The sequence below is a fragment of the Leishmania martiniquensis genome, chromosome 28 (assembly GCF_017916325.1).
Source record: "Leishmania martiniquensis isolate LSCM1 chromosome 28, whole genome shotgun sequence".
Classification (NCBI taxonomy): Eukaryota; Euglenozoa; class Kinetoplastea; order Trypanosomatida; family Trypanosomatidae; genus Leishmania; species Leishmania martiniquensis.
This window is the reverse complement of record NC_090163.1, coordinates 582,514-597,930: the sequence shown is the minus strand read 5'-3', so window position 1 is coordinate 597,930 and position 15,417 is coordinate 582,514. Positions and strand designations below refer to the sequence as shown.

Sequence of the window (15,417 nt, the reverse complement as noted above, 5' to 3'; positions counted from 1 at the left end):
ATAACCTGATCGATAAGAAAGGAAGCCCACACAGTCGCGTTGCATTACTGTGACAAAAGAGACACCGAAGTAAACAGCGGGGGCCAGGGGAGGGTGGACGGAGTGTGACCGTGCACGTTCGCCCGTGCGACGGCTCCTGCGCGCACCAGGCACCGTTTCCCTGAGCCGGGCTGCGGGTGCAGGCCCTACTGCTGCGTTGATGAGTCTCTTTTCGGCTGCTCTATCTGTGATGACGTGGATTCCACATACGACGGACTCTCTTGGGGCTCGCGCGCTGAGTCGTCGTTGGCGGGGCCGCCAGATGGCGCGGCCCGCGGTGAGGACGGATCCCCCACGTCATTGGCCTTTAAGGCTCGCTGCACCCAGCGCCTGACACTCGTGTCTGTCGCATCTGTCCACTGTGCTCCCCAGGATTGCGTGCTGAGCACAACGCTGCGGAAGGAACGGAAGGTGGGCTGCATGTCTTCGTCGTGTGCCCGCGGAGGCGGTGGCCGCGCCGTGTTGTAGGGATCATAGTCCTCTCTGCGCGGCACGCCGCCGTAGGGGTCACACACGAAGGGCTCAGCTGTCGCCGCGATCGGGTCGGCGTCGGGGAAAAGCCACTGCGGCTGCTCCTCCGATGCGCGGCTGTCATCGGTGGATCGGGGCTGATTAGGCTCCATCCGCCGCGCGTGCGCTGGCGACGTCGGAAAGTGGAGAGCTGACGGCGCCTCCAAACAGACCAAAGATACACACGGAAAGGGACTTCTGGAGGAGTGAAGAAGAGGCCGCCCGACGGCACTTCGACACGCGACACGACGGAAGGGAGGGACACACACAAGCACGCACCGAAAGAAATTGCAGAGGGGGGCAAGAAAGAGGGACCGACTTGTACCGGCGACCAGCGAACGAGCAAACGACTCGATGCCGCGATAAGCCACGCGAAGAGGGAAGGCGGAAGTGGGGGCCGGGTAAGGGGGAGTGTCTGAAGGGAGAGAGTGAGGAGAGGGGCTGCGTGCGCGTAAGACTGGCGAACCAACGACGAAGAGGCACAGGGAGGGGGGCGGGAGCAAAAAAATGTGACGAGAGGCAACCAAAAAGTAATGAAGACAAAAACAAACGGAAACGTATGCCAAGGGGGGGGGGAGGAAACAAACGAACGCAGCGAAAAAAACAAGAGAAAACCACGAAAAGCAGAGGGCAACAAAAGTGGATGGGAGAGAGGAGGGCGGGGCGGGGGCGGGACAGCGTGTTGAAAGGGAGCCAAATCGAGACAACGACAAAAAAACACGGCGTGGTGGACGACAGAGCGAAGCGACGTAATCAATGGTAGAAAACAACAGAGTAAGAGGACGCTCAGGTCAGTCTGTGATGAAGCGGGCAGCTTAGGGCGGCGGAATTTTTTTTTGCTTCCCTTTTAGGTGTGCCCTTCTCGCCCTTTCGAAAAGGTCAGAGAGGGACAACAACGACGATGGGAGGAGGTGAAGAGATGCGGTATGACAAAAAACCAAGCAAAAAGGACGGGCTTCTACTTCCGCATCCAACAGCGGAAAGTTGTTTGTGCGTGCGTGTGTGTGAGGGAGAGAGATGGGAATGGGGGGAAGGGGATGGTGTGTGACGGTGAATAAATTACAGGAAGAGCAAGAACGTAAGAAGGCGTTGACAGGTGGTGCCAGTGCAACGTCGGTGCAAGCACCTTCACCAACGAGGAACACACGTACGAAGGAGTCAGCGAGCGAGACGCGATGAGCCGTTTGCCGCGAAGACGAACGAATGCTGCTTCGCACTTTTTCGGTTGTCTCTCTGCGAGCCTTGTGAGTGTGCACGTTAGGGCTGATGGCGCAGAGAGTAAGCACCACTCCCTCGTCGTTTCTTTGCTGCCCGTCCGTGTATTCTCTGAGTGTGGTAAGTCGGGAGAGCAGCGCGCTCTCCGCTTGCGTTGCTGTTGGGTGAGGCGTGCGCCAGTGGAGGTTGCCGAGGCGAGAAACAGGGAGAAAAAAGCGGAGAGGATGGGAGCACGTGGAGGAAGGCGTAAATGGGCGTAGGAGTTGGTAAAGCCCCGACAAACGCTGAATCCCGCAGGGTTCATCTTGGCCGTCACATAGTGCTAGAGCCGAGGACTTTGCGGCCGGTAGCCGCAGATGGGCTGCTACCGATGCGCACTCCTGCTCTTCCAGTATACGTTTCCCGTTAATCCAGGGCGCTTGCCGCCATGTGGCTCTCTTACTCGTGAAGGAGGGGCAGGCCAAAGCCTCTTCCATAAGCCGTCCTCTGCGCTCGCATCGCCACCAGTCATACTCAGGTCCACAAGTACGTGACTCATCCTTCCCACCTTCGCGGGACTGCATCCCTTGCCGATGGCCCACGCGGTGCCCAGTGCTCATCGACAGGCTCATCAGCGGTTTGTCTCAAGCGCGAACGGTCGCTGCCTGGAATGGATGCCGTGGCGGGGTTCGCGGCTAGGTGGGCTGCCCCCTCCGCTTGGGCGCCGCGGGGTGCTGCTCCTCGGTCTGGGGGTTGCCCGCCCGCCGCCGGCGCCCTTTCCGCGCCTAGCCCGGGTCGCCGGCGCTTCTTGGCTTGCCGTCGGCAATCGGTGTGGCCGCCAGATGGCCGGGCGCTCCTCGGCTGAATGGGTGTCCCTCGGCTGGCCAGGTGTCCCTCGGCTAACCAGGTGTCCCTCGGCTGACCAGGTGTCCCTCGGCTGGCCAGGTGTCCCTCGGCTAACCAGGTGTCCCTCGGCTGGCCAGGTGTCCCTCGGCTGGCCAGGTGTCCCTCGGCTGGCCAGGTGTCCCTCGGCTAACCAGGCGCTCCTCGGCTGAATGGGTGTCCCTCGGCTAACCAGGCGCTCCTCGGCTGACCAGGTGTCCCTCGGCTGGCCAGGCGCCCCTCGGCTGAATGGGTGTCCCTCGGCTAACCAGGCGCTCCTCGGCTGGCCAGGTGTCCCTCGGCTAACCAGGTGCTCCTCGGCTGGCCAGGTGTCCCTCGGCTAACCAGGTGTCCCTCGGCTGACCAGGCGCTCCTCGGCTGGCCAGGTGTCCCTCGGCTAACCAGGTGTCCCTCGGCTGGCCAGGTGTCCCTCGGCTAACCAGGTGCCCCTCGGCTAACCAGGCGCTCCTCGGCTGAATGGGTGTCCCTCGGCTAACCAGGCGCTCCTCGGCTGACCAGGTGTCCCTCGGCTAACCAGGCGCTCCTCGGCTGACCAGGTGTCCCTCGGCTGGCCAGGTGTCCCTCGGCTAACCAGGTGTCCCTCGGCTAACCAGGTGCTCCTCGGCTGACCAGGTGTCCCTCGGCTGACCAGGTGTCCCTCGGCTAACCAGGCGCCCCTCGGCTGAACAGGTGTCCCTCGGCTGACCAGGCGCTCCTCGGCTGGCCAGGTGTCCCTCGGCTAACCAGGTGTCCCTCGGCTAACCAGGTGTCCCTCGGCTAACCAGGCGCCCCTCGGCTGACCAGGTGTCCCTCGGCTGGCCAGGTGTCCCTCGGCTAACCAGGTGTCCCTCGGCTAACCAGGCGCTCCTCGGCTGAATGGGTGTCCCTCGGCTGACCAGGTGTCCCTCGGCTGGCCAGGCGGCTTTCGGCAAAGGCGGTTTGCGACGAACCCGCGGGGGCGCCGGCGCCCCCGCCCGTTGGCCAAGGGGGGCCGAAGCGGCCACTCCATTGCGGAGCCCCGGCAGCCGGCGAGGAACGCGGCCACCACGAGAGCCACCGAGTTGTCTCGTATAATCACGGTTAACGATACCGCATGGCGCCACATACGCGAGGGACTATGCGTGCTAACCCGGTCACATGGATAAGTTTCTCTGCTAATCGGAAAGAGGAGTGACTGAGCCCCAGAGGAAAAAAGATTCGGCCACCTCAACGAAGAGGGCAACCAGGAAGAGCTGTGGTGTGCAAGGGGGGGGAGAGGAGAAGGATACGAGTGACTGGTTGTGTCGCGCTTCTTTGAAGAAGGAAGGACGCGCGCTGCAAGTCATTAGCAGCAGTATCGGAGTCGTTACAGACACCGAGGAGTGATGTTGAGGCAATCGCTCCCGTATGACACGGCGCACATGCACCAGTTCTTTCACGGTGTCGAGTGGGGAAGGGGAGAGTACAAGTCACGGTGTCTTCAGGGGATGGCGTGGAGCCACGAGATGTGCCACTAGCCGACCCTAAAAATGCCTTGATCTGCCTCAGCGAGGAGGCGCCTACGATGAAAATGATGCCGATCACGCGCCTCAACGTATGGGTATCTCAGGAGGGCTTCGTGTACCCCTCCCCCTCCCACGCTGCGTGGGGGGGGGAGGCCCGGGCGGCTCCTCGGCACGGATGCCAGCGGTCCGTCCTCTGGACGACGCTGCAGCGTGTGTGTGTGGGGGGGGGAGGGCGACCTGCGACCGCGGGCACGTTTGCGTCCTTCACATGGCTGACAAGGTGCCGAGGCCACTCGAGCGCATGCCGCTCAGCCGTGGCTGTCTGCCGGCGCATGGAGAGCCTGCGCCACCCCAGAGAGGGATGCACTACGCGGCGACCTGCGCGGCAGGCCGGGTCAGAGGGCGGCTCCCCTAATGCTTTCCGTGGCGCAGAGTGGGCGCGCTGAAAGGGAAAGCGAGGCAACGTCCTCTGGTCGAGTGGCGATGATGAGTTGAGTTTCACGCGCACTGGGGCGATCGTTGACTGGAGGGAGGTTCTGAGGTTATCAACGGCCCCACGTAAGCGCACGACCTCGTCTACTTACGTCTCTTGACGCTACCCCCACCCCACTGAGTGCACCTTTGCGCTCCGGCTGCCTCATGCGCCCCCTTCTACGGAGTGAGGTCAGCGACGGGGAGCGGGAGAGAGGGGCAAACGAGGAGCGATGGTGGCCGGCGGTGCTGCTGATATTTTGTACAAGCCTGCTTGGCCATCTGCTGCCTCGAAGTCACGTCAGTACAGGCGCACATGCGAGCACGCAGATGGGTGGGTGCGCCATCGAAAAGCCGAAAGGCCGCCAAGATGAGGAAACATCGAGCATGAGCCAATGCGACTCAAGATGGAAAGGTGCCGGCGCGTGGTGGGAGAAGGGTTGCCTGCCGCTTCTACAGCTGTGGTCTCCCCTGCAAGGGCGCGCATGGCTGCTCTCCCCACCCTTCGTCTTTACGGGGGCAGACACGCAGCAATGTGGCCGCATTAAAGCACGCAAAGAGACGCACCCAGCTGGGCACAGGGAGGATGGTACCGTAGCGCTCAGACAGACGCATACACACACGAATCTCAGTACCCCTACCCCGCTACTCCATCGGCTTTACGAGGCTCATGTTTAACAGGACCTCGTCTGCGATCGGCTTCATCAGCTCCGCCGGGAAGTCGTGACCGAGCTGAGGAAAAATCACCAGCTTCGCTTTCGGCACCAACTCGGCAAGCCGGTAGCCGTTTGCCACGGGTATCAGTGGGTCCTTGGCACCATGGATCACCAACGCCGGGCATCTCAGCTTGCGTAGGCCTTCGGCGCGGCTGGGCGCACGCATTACCGCCGCCGCCTGCCGTTGCATTCCGCTGTCGTTGATCACGCCGTTGCGCTCGTATGTGCATAAGATGTACTTCTTCACGTTTTCCATGTTCCCCTCGTACGCTCCCTGGCCGAGGTAGTTAATAAACCACGCCATGTGCGCCGCACGGTCCTCGGCGCTGTTGCTGCGCGGCTTCCGCAGGAAGCGGGCATAGTGCAGCAGGCTCGGGCTCACAACGTCCGCGCCTCCGGCGTGAGAGAAGAGAATATTCAGGCTCAGCACGCGCTCCGGGTGGTGAATGGCCATGAGCTGTGCAATCATGCCACCCATACTCATCCCAAACACGTGGGCCTGACGTATCTTTAGCGCCGTCAGCAGTCCAATCGCATCGATCATCATGTCATACAGAGCGTATGGCAGGCGCTCGCCGATGGACATCCACTGCGGCAGACGGAGCCGGATGAGCGCCGGGGCGCCGAACTCGTCGAACCGGGTGGAAAGCCCTACGTCGCGGTTGTCGAAGCGAATGACATAGTAGCCCTGGTCCACAAAGTATTGCACGAAGCGCAGCGGATAGCCCAGCAGCGAGGTGCTGAGCCCTTGAACGAGCATCAGGCACGGGTGGGAGGGGTCGCCGAAGGTGTTGTAGCAAAGAGTGACGCGCTTGCCGGTGCTGGCGCAGGTGCCCACCTCAGCGAATTTGTCTTCGAAGTCGCCGAGCACGGCTCTCACTTCGGGTGAGAGGGCTGAGGAGGTGCTGCTGCCCTTGGTCGGCGGTGCACTGACCACGGCCGCATCCACCGACGAGGGGAGCACGGAATCCATGATGCTGAGGTGGATGCTACTCGCAGCGGCTTCGATAAGAGAGGGAGGGAGAGAGATAGCACGACACGCTCAATTTCGGCTGAGGGAAGAGTATTGGGGGCGTGCACCGCGTGATAGGATGTGCTTGTGCTGGTGAGCGAGAGAAGTAATGAGGGAGAAGGGGGAGGGGGGTGGCTGCTCGAGGCTTCAGCGAATGGGTTAGATAAAGCTGAAGGGCTCCAGCGTAGAAATCAGGTGTGTGTGTGTGCGTGCGTCATCGGGCTGCTTACAGCCACGCCACACCTGCAGGAACAGAGTGCGGCCGCTGCACACGCGCACGGATACGCGCCCATGTGGGACACGAGCAACAGTGTAGAGCCACCCACCCTTCCAACTGCTTGTCTCACGGGGTCAGAGACATGAAATAGGGGGAGGGGGGAGGCTCAGGTGGAATGCAGAAAGTATTCTGACAACATGGACAGCGGTCACCGCGAGAGTAAGAGAGGGAAGGAACCGCAAAATCAGTCGGGCCCCCCTTTTCAAAGAAAAGGGCAAACGCGGAGCTGCACCGAGAGGAAGAGCTTCGCCACACAGCGGCGCCCTTCTCTCCAGGTTGTAGCTAGCGTGCATTCGATGGTGGGGAGGGAAGGAAAGGGCGAGTGTACACAATTGGTTTGCCGCCCTCTCCTCGTCAACGAGGCCGAATGCAAAGCGGTCTTCCAACAAAGGCAGAGGCGTCCAGCATTTTCCTGGCTCTATTGGTGAGGATACGCGATATCCATGGTAGCACACGGGATCGGCGCGGTGAGTCGGCACACCGCTTCGCTAGGCGCTTTCCGAGTCCGTGTCCATGGACGTTGTGGCGGTGGTCGTGCGTGAGGAATAGCTGCTCGTGTTCGTCGAAGCACTGGAGTCGCCACTGCTGCTGGCGCTTCTGTAATTGCGCGATGGGCCAGCTGCATGCACTGCAGCACTGTGCGCGACTAATCGTTGGCCACGTGCCCTCAGCGCAGCGGCCTGCCGTTGCCGGAAAAGCTTCTCGGTGCTACTAACACTGCTGCTGCTTCCGTCGCCCCCGCTCACGACAGACGACACACGCGACGTCACTTCCGTGAAGTCGTCGGAGGTGTAACTCTCGTCACCAGCAGCATCCTTCTTCATGCCGCCAGCGCTGCGATCCGGACCGCTGCGCCGCGCAGCAGCAAAATCGGCCTCTCTCCAAGGCCCTTTGCGGTAGGGCACAGGATCGTCTTCGTAGGCCTTCACTATCTCAACTCGAACAGGCGGGGATGAGGATGTGCGCGACTGCTTCTGGGCGGCACGAAGCGCATTTATGTGACGGTAGTGCGTCGATTCGTGCGCCTCGAGCCGGCCGTGCAACTGCTTCACTTGGCGGCGCAAGGCGTAAAGGTGCAGCGCCATTTCCTTCCTCACGTCATCGGAGAGAGAAGCATCAGTCCGGTTAGCAGAAAGCCATGGAGGGCGAACAGCGACATCAGCGGCCGCAGCGCGTGCAGCAGGTACTTGAACCGGACCATCCACCAGCTCGCCGTCCGCTGCATCTCGCTCCGATGCCATGTACGTGGTGGCTTCGGCTCGCGTGCGAGCTTCCTCCTTCGTCCACTGGGCTTGGGGTGGTGGTGCGGTGCTTGCGTGACTGGCTACCGCAGCTGATGGCGCCCGAGGTACAGGATGAGGGGGGCAAGCTGACGATGCAGGAGATGTGACCGATGGAAGCTGAAAGGCGCAGATGAGCTGCTGACGTGCTTCGTCAAGTGCGGCTGTCTTCAACACGCACTCGCGCACACGCCGCTCGAGGGCGGTTGTAATGTCGGCGAGTAACACCTCATGCGTTCCGGCCAGTTCCTCGCTGACACGCACCGCGCGCGCGCGTGCCGCAGCGTCGGCTTCCACCTCAATAACTACACTTGCCTGCACTGCCGATTCCACTCTTGTCGCTTCCTGTGCGTGGGGCTCGAAGGGGATGTCTGGGGGCGACCGCACAGTCCTGCTCGAGGAGGTGAGTGACGTACGCTGGGATTGCGGCTGCGGATCTAAGTTATGCGACGCTGACGGTGCGCTCGCTTCTACACGCGCGGTGGCCCCAGCTGGGGAAATGAAGGAGGCGTTGACCGCTGGGTCGGCATACGATGCGGCAGTGCCATCTTGGCTCGGCCCGAGCGCTGCCACCAGGGAGCTCAGCCATTGTCGCCCGTCGCACTCAAAGTCTTTGCCAATGTGAGGCGATCCTCGACAAGGAGGTTGAGCGTCATATCTCACGGGTTTCCTGTCCTTGTAGACGTCATCGAAGCGCCTGGCGCAGGCCAGCCGAAGGTGTAGTGGAACGTCCATCTGAGGTACTGCAGGTGCCGTTCACGTGAAGGCAGCCACAACGTATGGTGGTGATGTGTGTGTGTGTCTGCGTGCGGCCTTTGACAGCGATCTGTGACGAAATGCGCGCGCGTGTATTGCAAGTCTGTGCGCGCGTCTCTATGCGCATGGACAAACGGAACTGAAGGGGACAGGGAAGGAAAGAGTGATCCAAAGACTGTGCCATCCTGCGACTTCTACTTGCGCTTCTCTTCCTTGGCTCCTGTACACGAGCGCGTAGTGCACCGCATATCGGTGTCAGCGCCGACGTCTGTGCCCTTGAGAGCGCGCTGCTGTGCTCCGATACAAGCTTCGAATCCGACATGCCAAGAAATGAGGATTGGGGGGAGGGCAGTGTGAAGAGACGACCTGGAAGAAACATATTGCATGAGAAGAGGGGAGGAGGAGTAGGAGGGGAAGGGGGCAGCCGTTACCCCGTACAACAGAGCTGACCCTGCGTCACAGAGCAGCAGCCGTGCTGCTGCTGTACGACACCCATTGGCCATCTTTTTCTCGCGCAAGCGCACCGCTGAGCCACCATCTTGGAATACGGGCATCTGTAGATACGAGTTGGCATCCACACACTCACACACGCACGTGACAGTGACTACAGCGGAGAGACAGGCGAAACAAAGAGGAAAAAAACGCGATGGACAGAGAGGAGAGAGACGGGGGATAGCGATCCCCCCACGCCCATATGTATAGGCCTACGATAACGCACACGCCGAACCAAAAAAAGGAGGGCCACCACTGCATCGCCTGCCAGGGTTTATATATGAATATATATATATATATATGGGGCCAGTCGTGGAACCTACTGCCAAGACATGACGTCCACTGAGGTGGGCGTTGGTCCAGAAGGACGGTGGAGGTGGAGGAGGGAAGAGAGAGGTGAGGATGACGCAGCTGGAATAGCGCACTAGCCGGCAGAAGAGGTGCGAGCAACAGCCGGTAGAACGAAAAAAAACACCCCAAAGACGGCGACAAAAGAAAGCGAACCAGACGTGCACAGACATGATTACAGCGACGCCGTTGCGGCTGCGCGTGCATTGCCATCCCCCCCCCACCGCCCACTGGCGAGACGGTTAGAGCGAGCGAGATCACAAGAGAGGTGAAGCTGTGTATGCAGGTCTGTGTGCGTAAATGTGTGATAGAGGTCAGCCTGTCAGGGCGCATCATTTCGCTTTCTTTCGCTCCTTTGCCCGAAGCGAAACCGATGGAAAAAAAAACAGGCTCACAGGGGCAGACACTCCCGACCACACCACCCTTCCAACGCTGCCTCCCCATCGCCCCATCGACTCCGAAGGGAGAGAGAGGGATGGAGAGACAGAGGCACACGACGCGTACTCTCCACTCCTGGAGCGACACATTCAACTTGGCCCAACTGCTGTTTACCTTTGCAGGACTTCACCATCCTCTCTGTCCAACTGCGCCCTTTCACATCACTAGCCCCACCTGCACCTCCCTCAGCTGTGGCGCCGCATTGCCGCGCTGCACCTCAGCGAAGGATGAGGGAGCGGTACACGACATCCTCCGGCTTGCCGATCAGGATGATCGTCTCCGGCTCCATCTTCTTGTTCTCAGAGTAGAGGGTGATGGAGAGCGACTTGTAGACATTTGTAGAGGACAGGAAGCCGGTGCTCTCCTTCCGGACGTCGCACGAGACCAGACCTTCGTTGCCGCTGGAGGGGTTCTTCAGGGTGAGGAGCATCTGGAGGCGGCGCTGCTTCAACCCAAGGAGGTCTGCCAACTCGTACGAGCCACTGCGAATGCGGCGCATCAGCGGCAGCTTGAAGCCGCCGGTCGCGTGGTACGTGCGAAAGTCGCCGGTGCGTGGATGTGTGCCGAGGTGCTGAATCACCTTCTCATTGCGCATGACAAGCGCGATGGATTGGTTGTACACCGTATCGGCGTTGATGCGGGAGCGCCGGATGAGGGAGAGGGCGACGGTGTAACAGAGCAGACACGACGCAAAGCCGCTCATAAACCCAAGTCGGGCGACTGTCTGCAAGCTAAAGCGGGAGAGCAGAACGTATCCCTTGAAGAAAATGTACACGACCGCCAACGTCGCGAACGTGCCAGCAGCCACCTTTGAGTAGAAGACGACGTTATCAGCTGGCAGCCCAAAGATTGTGCCGCTGTAGTGCGGCGCGGATTTGTCGTAGGCGACATCGTCCAGCTTCACCTTTGCCTGCGGACGGCCAAAAAAGGAGCCCATGAAGCCTCGCCGCGGCACGTACAGAGCGTGAAGGCGCGAGGGCGATTGCGTTGACGGTGTGGAGGCCGCGAAGTGTGAGCGCGGCTGGGCCACCTGGCGCGCTGCTAGTGCCGTTCCAGCCGTTGCGTGTGCCACGTAGAGTCGGCGTAGCATTTTTTTTTTCAAATGTGACGCGTAAGGAATATGTTTCGACTTCGCATTTCTCCAACGCGCGGGACAAAGAGAACGGTGCCGCCAGGGTGGGGGAGGGGGACGAGAGGGATCAGGGAGGATGCGAAGAGCCGAGGCAGTGGGTGAGGTGAGTGGGAGGCAGGGGGAGAGGGAGATGCGTTCGACCAAAGCAGTCGGTGCTCGCTCTTCTTACCAAAGCACACAGTCGAACGGGCGGGGCGGCAAAGAAATGACGCCAATGCGCTGGGGGAAGCCGGCAAGCGGGAACGCGCTGGCAGGTGCGAACAGGCCAGGTGAACAAAAAACACCGCGTGCCGGAGCGTCCGAGTGAGGGAAGCGCATCCCGTAGGTGGCGCTCGGTGGAAGTGTCGCGTTGAAGACGACGCTACCATCGGCAAGTCGATGGCCAAAGAGGTTGGAGGAGAGGCGACTAGAAGGTCTGCCATGGGGGCAGGTCGACTCGCGCCACCTCAGATTTGTGAATTCGATAACGGCCTCTTCTTTTACCTAAGGTTGGCGTTGTTTTCAGCATTGCGCAGGTCGTGGACGCCAACTCAGATCTGCAAAAAAAAAAAATAATTGCCTTGCCCCCCCCCTCCCTCTCTACATGCACACGGCGCACCCCCTTTAGAAAAAATGTCGAGTGCTTCAGTTACCTGCTTCTTGGCGCCTCTTACCCTCCCTCTCCTCTCCCCCCGTGCCCACTGCGACGTATGACGGCGTGGCGAGGACATGTAAGAGATAACAAAGCAGCGAGCAGGTAAACAGAACACGCGGAGGAGGCGCGTGGGCAGACAGGAGGACGTCACACGAGAGAGACCGCGACATAAAAAGACCGTGATGCACACGCATGCGTACGCTTACAGCCACGCTCATACAGCAACATGCACTCCGCGCTGGGGCGTGCCCATCAACAATGCGCCTCCCTCACCCCCACGCTTTCTGCCACAGCCGAACGAGGGGTGGGGCTCTGGTGCTGTAAAACGAAAGAGTGAAGGTCCCAAACACACCAAGGACAGAGGGGGGGGGTGGACAGTAGATGCGGCGACACTTGAGAGCACAGCGCTGGTGATGGCGAAAAGAGCGGCAGATCAAATGCGAGGGGCGCGCGCTGAGGAAGGGAAACGATCACCTCACCTCACCTCACTCATTATATGCATACACACATATACATATATGTATATGTGTGTATGTGTGGGTGAGTAGCGGACAAAGGAAAGGGGGTGGGGGAAGAGAAAGAGGCGTCCAAAGGGGCCACACGCACGCACGCATTCCCAACACAGCACCGACCACAAAGCCGACACGGAAAACAGCGCCCGAAGAAGTAGGGGGGGGCGGACGTGTGTGAAGAGAGGGAGACAAATACACCGTGATGAACCGCCCAACCAGCGAAGAGGCACTTGCATAGGACGGGGACTGCGTCTGTGAAGGGGCGTGCAATGATGGTGATGGGGGGGAGAGGGGGGAAGGTGAGGGAAGGGGCTAGGCAACGACACGAAAAGGAGAGGAGAAAAGCAAAGGGCCCTCCCCCCTCGAGCTCGTTGATTCAGACAATCACAGCTAGATCTCATCATTCATATCGAATCACACACACACAATGAGTTGCCCGCGAAGCGTGCACATCGTCTCTGCCTATACAAACGCAATCACCGAAGCACAACCCGCAAACACAACTATAAAGGAAGGCGCGGGGGCGGGAGGGGAGCCAGAGTGCGACCAGTGCGCGTACGCGTCCATGAGAAGGGAGAGCAAGGAAAAGAAGCCGACAATACGGTGGTTGAGAGGTCGTTGCGAGGAGCGGTGCCGCAAACGAGGAGGGGAGGGGGGCACAAACGTACAAACATACACAGACATACACAGGGACAGCTGCACAGCTGCACACATACAGCTAAACAAAAACGGATCGTGCGGCGAGAGGGAGGGATGAATGGAGGAGAGAGTCAGCACTCCCCTTCCGTGACTCAGGGCGAGGGACGCCCATGTAAAGGGCCAACGGACAGAGAGGAGAAACGGGCACCGGTGCAGCATACAAAAAGAAACAGCAGCAATGACAAGGGAAGTGTGGGAGTCAGAGCGCTGTGCTGGCCTCCTCTGATTGGGGGCACTGATCCGAATGTTTGACACACACACACACAGACACTACCATGTGCATACCGCTATACATCTATATAGATGCATGTGCGCTCGGGGTATGTGTATAGTAGTATGAACAAGCGAGGTAAAAACCTGCACCTGCGTCATTGCGCGATACGACAAAGGGGGAGGGAGGGGGGAGGGGGGAAGAGAGCAACAGAGACGTCCATGTCGGCTCCTTTCGGCCTTTCTCGACGCGCTCACTCTGCGCCACGGAAAGCATTAGGGGAGCCGCCCTCTGACCCGGCCTGCCGCGCAGGTCGCCGCGTAGTGCATCCCTCTCTGGGGTGGCGCAGGCTCTCCATGCGCCGGCAGACAGCCACGGCTGAGCGGCATGCGCTCGAGTGGCCTCGGCACCTTGTCAGCCATGTGAAGGACGCAAACGTGCCCGCGGTCGCAGGTCGCCCTCCCCCCCCATACACACACACGCTGCAGCGTCGTCCAGAGGACGGACCGCTGGCATCCGTGCCGAGGAGCCGCCCGGGATAGCGCGGTTCCGAGGAGGCGCGTGGTTGCAATGATGCTCGTAGTAGTAGAGACCGAATCGTGTCGGCGATTCCGCGTACAGAAGCCGAGCTGGGGGAAGAGAGGAGAAAAAAAGACGTAAGCGAAGAGGGACGAGGGATACACCCAATGCTCACTCTCGCGCCAGCGTTCGTTGATGAGAGGAGGTTCCGTGGCGCCGGCGAACGGGCGACAGAATGCAGACGTCCGCGGCAGTCCTGAGTATTTTCAACGAAGACGCTAATCTGTGAAGTCATACAGACGTACCTCCCCTATACACACACACAGAAACACATATGCAGCTTCAAACAGCGGGGGGCGTACGGGTGCCCGTTTCCCTCCCCCATTCCCTCAAAAGTGCCGCTGAAGCGCGGTGTGCGAGATTTCCAAGAACCCTTACCCCGTGAGCGTGCGCGCCTATTTCTTCGATGTTGTAGAAAGAAGTGGCACGGGATGGGGGCGATTCTTCACGCTGGCGGACGCGCTGCCAGAGTTCTGCGAAGACTGGCTCAGCGCAGGTTACATGGTGATGCATGTCGTACACACCTTCGGCCTCACCTTGCTGCTCTCCTGTCTGCTATTCACTTTCCTTATCGTCTTCGACGTGGCGGCGGATGACAAGGACTTCGATGACGACGACGCCGCCCCTTCATCATGTGTGTAACACTCCGTACCGCCGCTGCTGAGGCTCGGAATCGTAGGCACCGGCGGCACGGTACTTGGTAAAGGGTCCAGGGATGCGTCTGCTACAGCTACACCCCACTGCGCGCGCAGCTGCGCTAGCTGAGCAAGGCGTTCTTCTAGGGCACTCTGCAGCAACGGCAGCGCGCTCCATGGCACCTGCTTGTCCAGGCAAATCTGCTCTAGCAACTCCATCGTGCGGCCACGGGCACTAAAGCGGGGGCGCGCGTCCAGCACCTCTGGCTCCAGCGCAAACGTCACATGGCGCTCGCTGCGTCGTCGCGTTTGTGAGTTGGTTGCCGACGCAGTAGAGCCAATGTACGACGGTGCGATGGGGCTTCTGATGCCACCATCGCTACCCTCGTCGGGGTCGAACGTGGCCGAGCAGATGACGTACTTCAGCCGCTTCGGCATGACAGGCGAGGCAGAGGTGCTGTTAGCAACAGTGGTGCGCTTCATGCATGACACTAGAGGCGCTGCTGATGCGGCAGCGGAGCTCGGTGAGAGAACCGTTGGGTGATCGTCGCTGTGAGCGATCCCACTGCTGCCTATGCTGACCGCCGTGACGAAGTTGTCACCCCCATCATCGTCACTCAGGATAGGGGAGAGGTTCTGAGCCGTCAACAGCATCGGTGTCTCTGCGCTCCCGAGGCTGTCTAGTGATGGCACAGAGTTGTGGGAGATGACGTTGTTGTGGCTGCAGGCGGATGTTCTCGGCGGCAGCGAAGCGATAAAATGCTCGACATCCATGCCAGCAGTGGCGAAAGTGTCGCGTGGTACGCGCACTTCATGCTGCTCGAATTGTTGCAGCTCCTCTCGCAGCAAAGCGTTCGCCTCCCAACAGGCCCTCATCTGCTCACTTAGCGTCCTGAGGTGCTGCTCCTGCGCTGTCACCACCTGAAGAGAGCAAATAAACTTCCAGCGAGCTTGCATGACGACTGCTGTAACGCCCGCTTCTACTGCTGCACGCGCCGCTGGCTGGATGATCTGCTGTGCTCTCTCTGCTCCAGGGTCGACCAGGCGCAGCTCGTGCTGGAAGGCCCTCAGCACGCTCAGATACTGTGACTCGAAGAGACGCAGCGTGCTAACTTT

The 15,417-nt window shown here is 60.3% G+C and overlaps 4 protein-coding genes across 4 annotated transcripts; all 4 read right to left on the bottom strand.

Moving 5' to 3' along the window:
• Nucleotides 1-185: 185 nt before the first annotated feature.
• LSCM1_03182 (uncharacterized protein) lies at nucleotides 186-662 on the bottom strand (the record flags this gene model as incomplete). The annotated part of the gene is made up of 1 exon (XM_067320732.1): nucleotides 186-662. One exon carries the CDS (start codon nucleotides 660-662, stop codon nucleotides 186-188), a length of 477 nt encoding a protein of 158 aa, XP_067177342.1.
• A 4,563-nt stretch (nucleotides 663-5,225) lies between these two features.
• On the bottom strand, nucleotides 5,226-6,269 carry LSCM1_03181 (uncharacterized protein; the record flags this gene model as incomplete). The annotated part of the gene is made up of 1 exon (XM_067320731.1): nucleotides 5,226-6,269. The coding sequence occupies one exon, from the start codon at nucleotides 6,267-6,269 to the stop codon at nucleotides 5,226-5,228; it is 1,044 nt and encodes a 347-aa protein (XP_067177341.1).
• Nucleotides 6,270-7,073: 804 nt separating this feature from the next.
• Nucleotides 7,074-8,600, bottom strand: LSCM1_03180 (uncharacterized protein; the record flags this gene model as incomplete). The annotated part of the gene is made up of 1 exon (XM_067320730.1): nucleotides 7,074-8,600. One exon carries the CDS (start codon nucleotides 8,598-8,600, stop codon nucleotides 7,074-7,076), a length of 1,527 nt encoding a protein of 508 aa, XP_067177340.1.
• A 1,516-nt stretch (nucleotides 8,601-10,116) lies between these two features.
• Nucleotides 10,117-10,989, bottom strand: LSCM1_03179 (uncharacterized protein; the record flags this gene model as incomplete). Its single annotated transcript, XM_067320729.1, has 1 exon — nucleotides 10,117-10,989. The coding sequence occupies one exon, from the start codon at nucleotides 10,987-10,989 to the stop codon at nucleotides 10,117-10,119; it is 873 nt and encodes a 290-aa protein (XP_067177339.1).
• Between the last annotated feature and the right edge of the window lie 4,428 nt (nucleotides 10,990-15,417).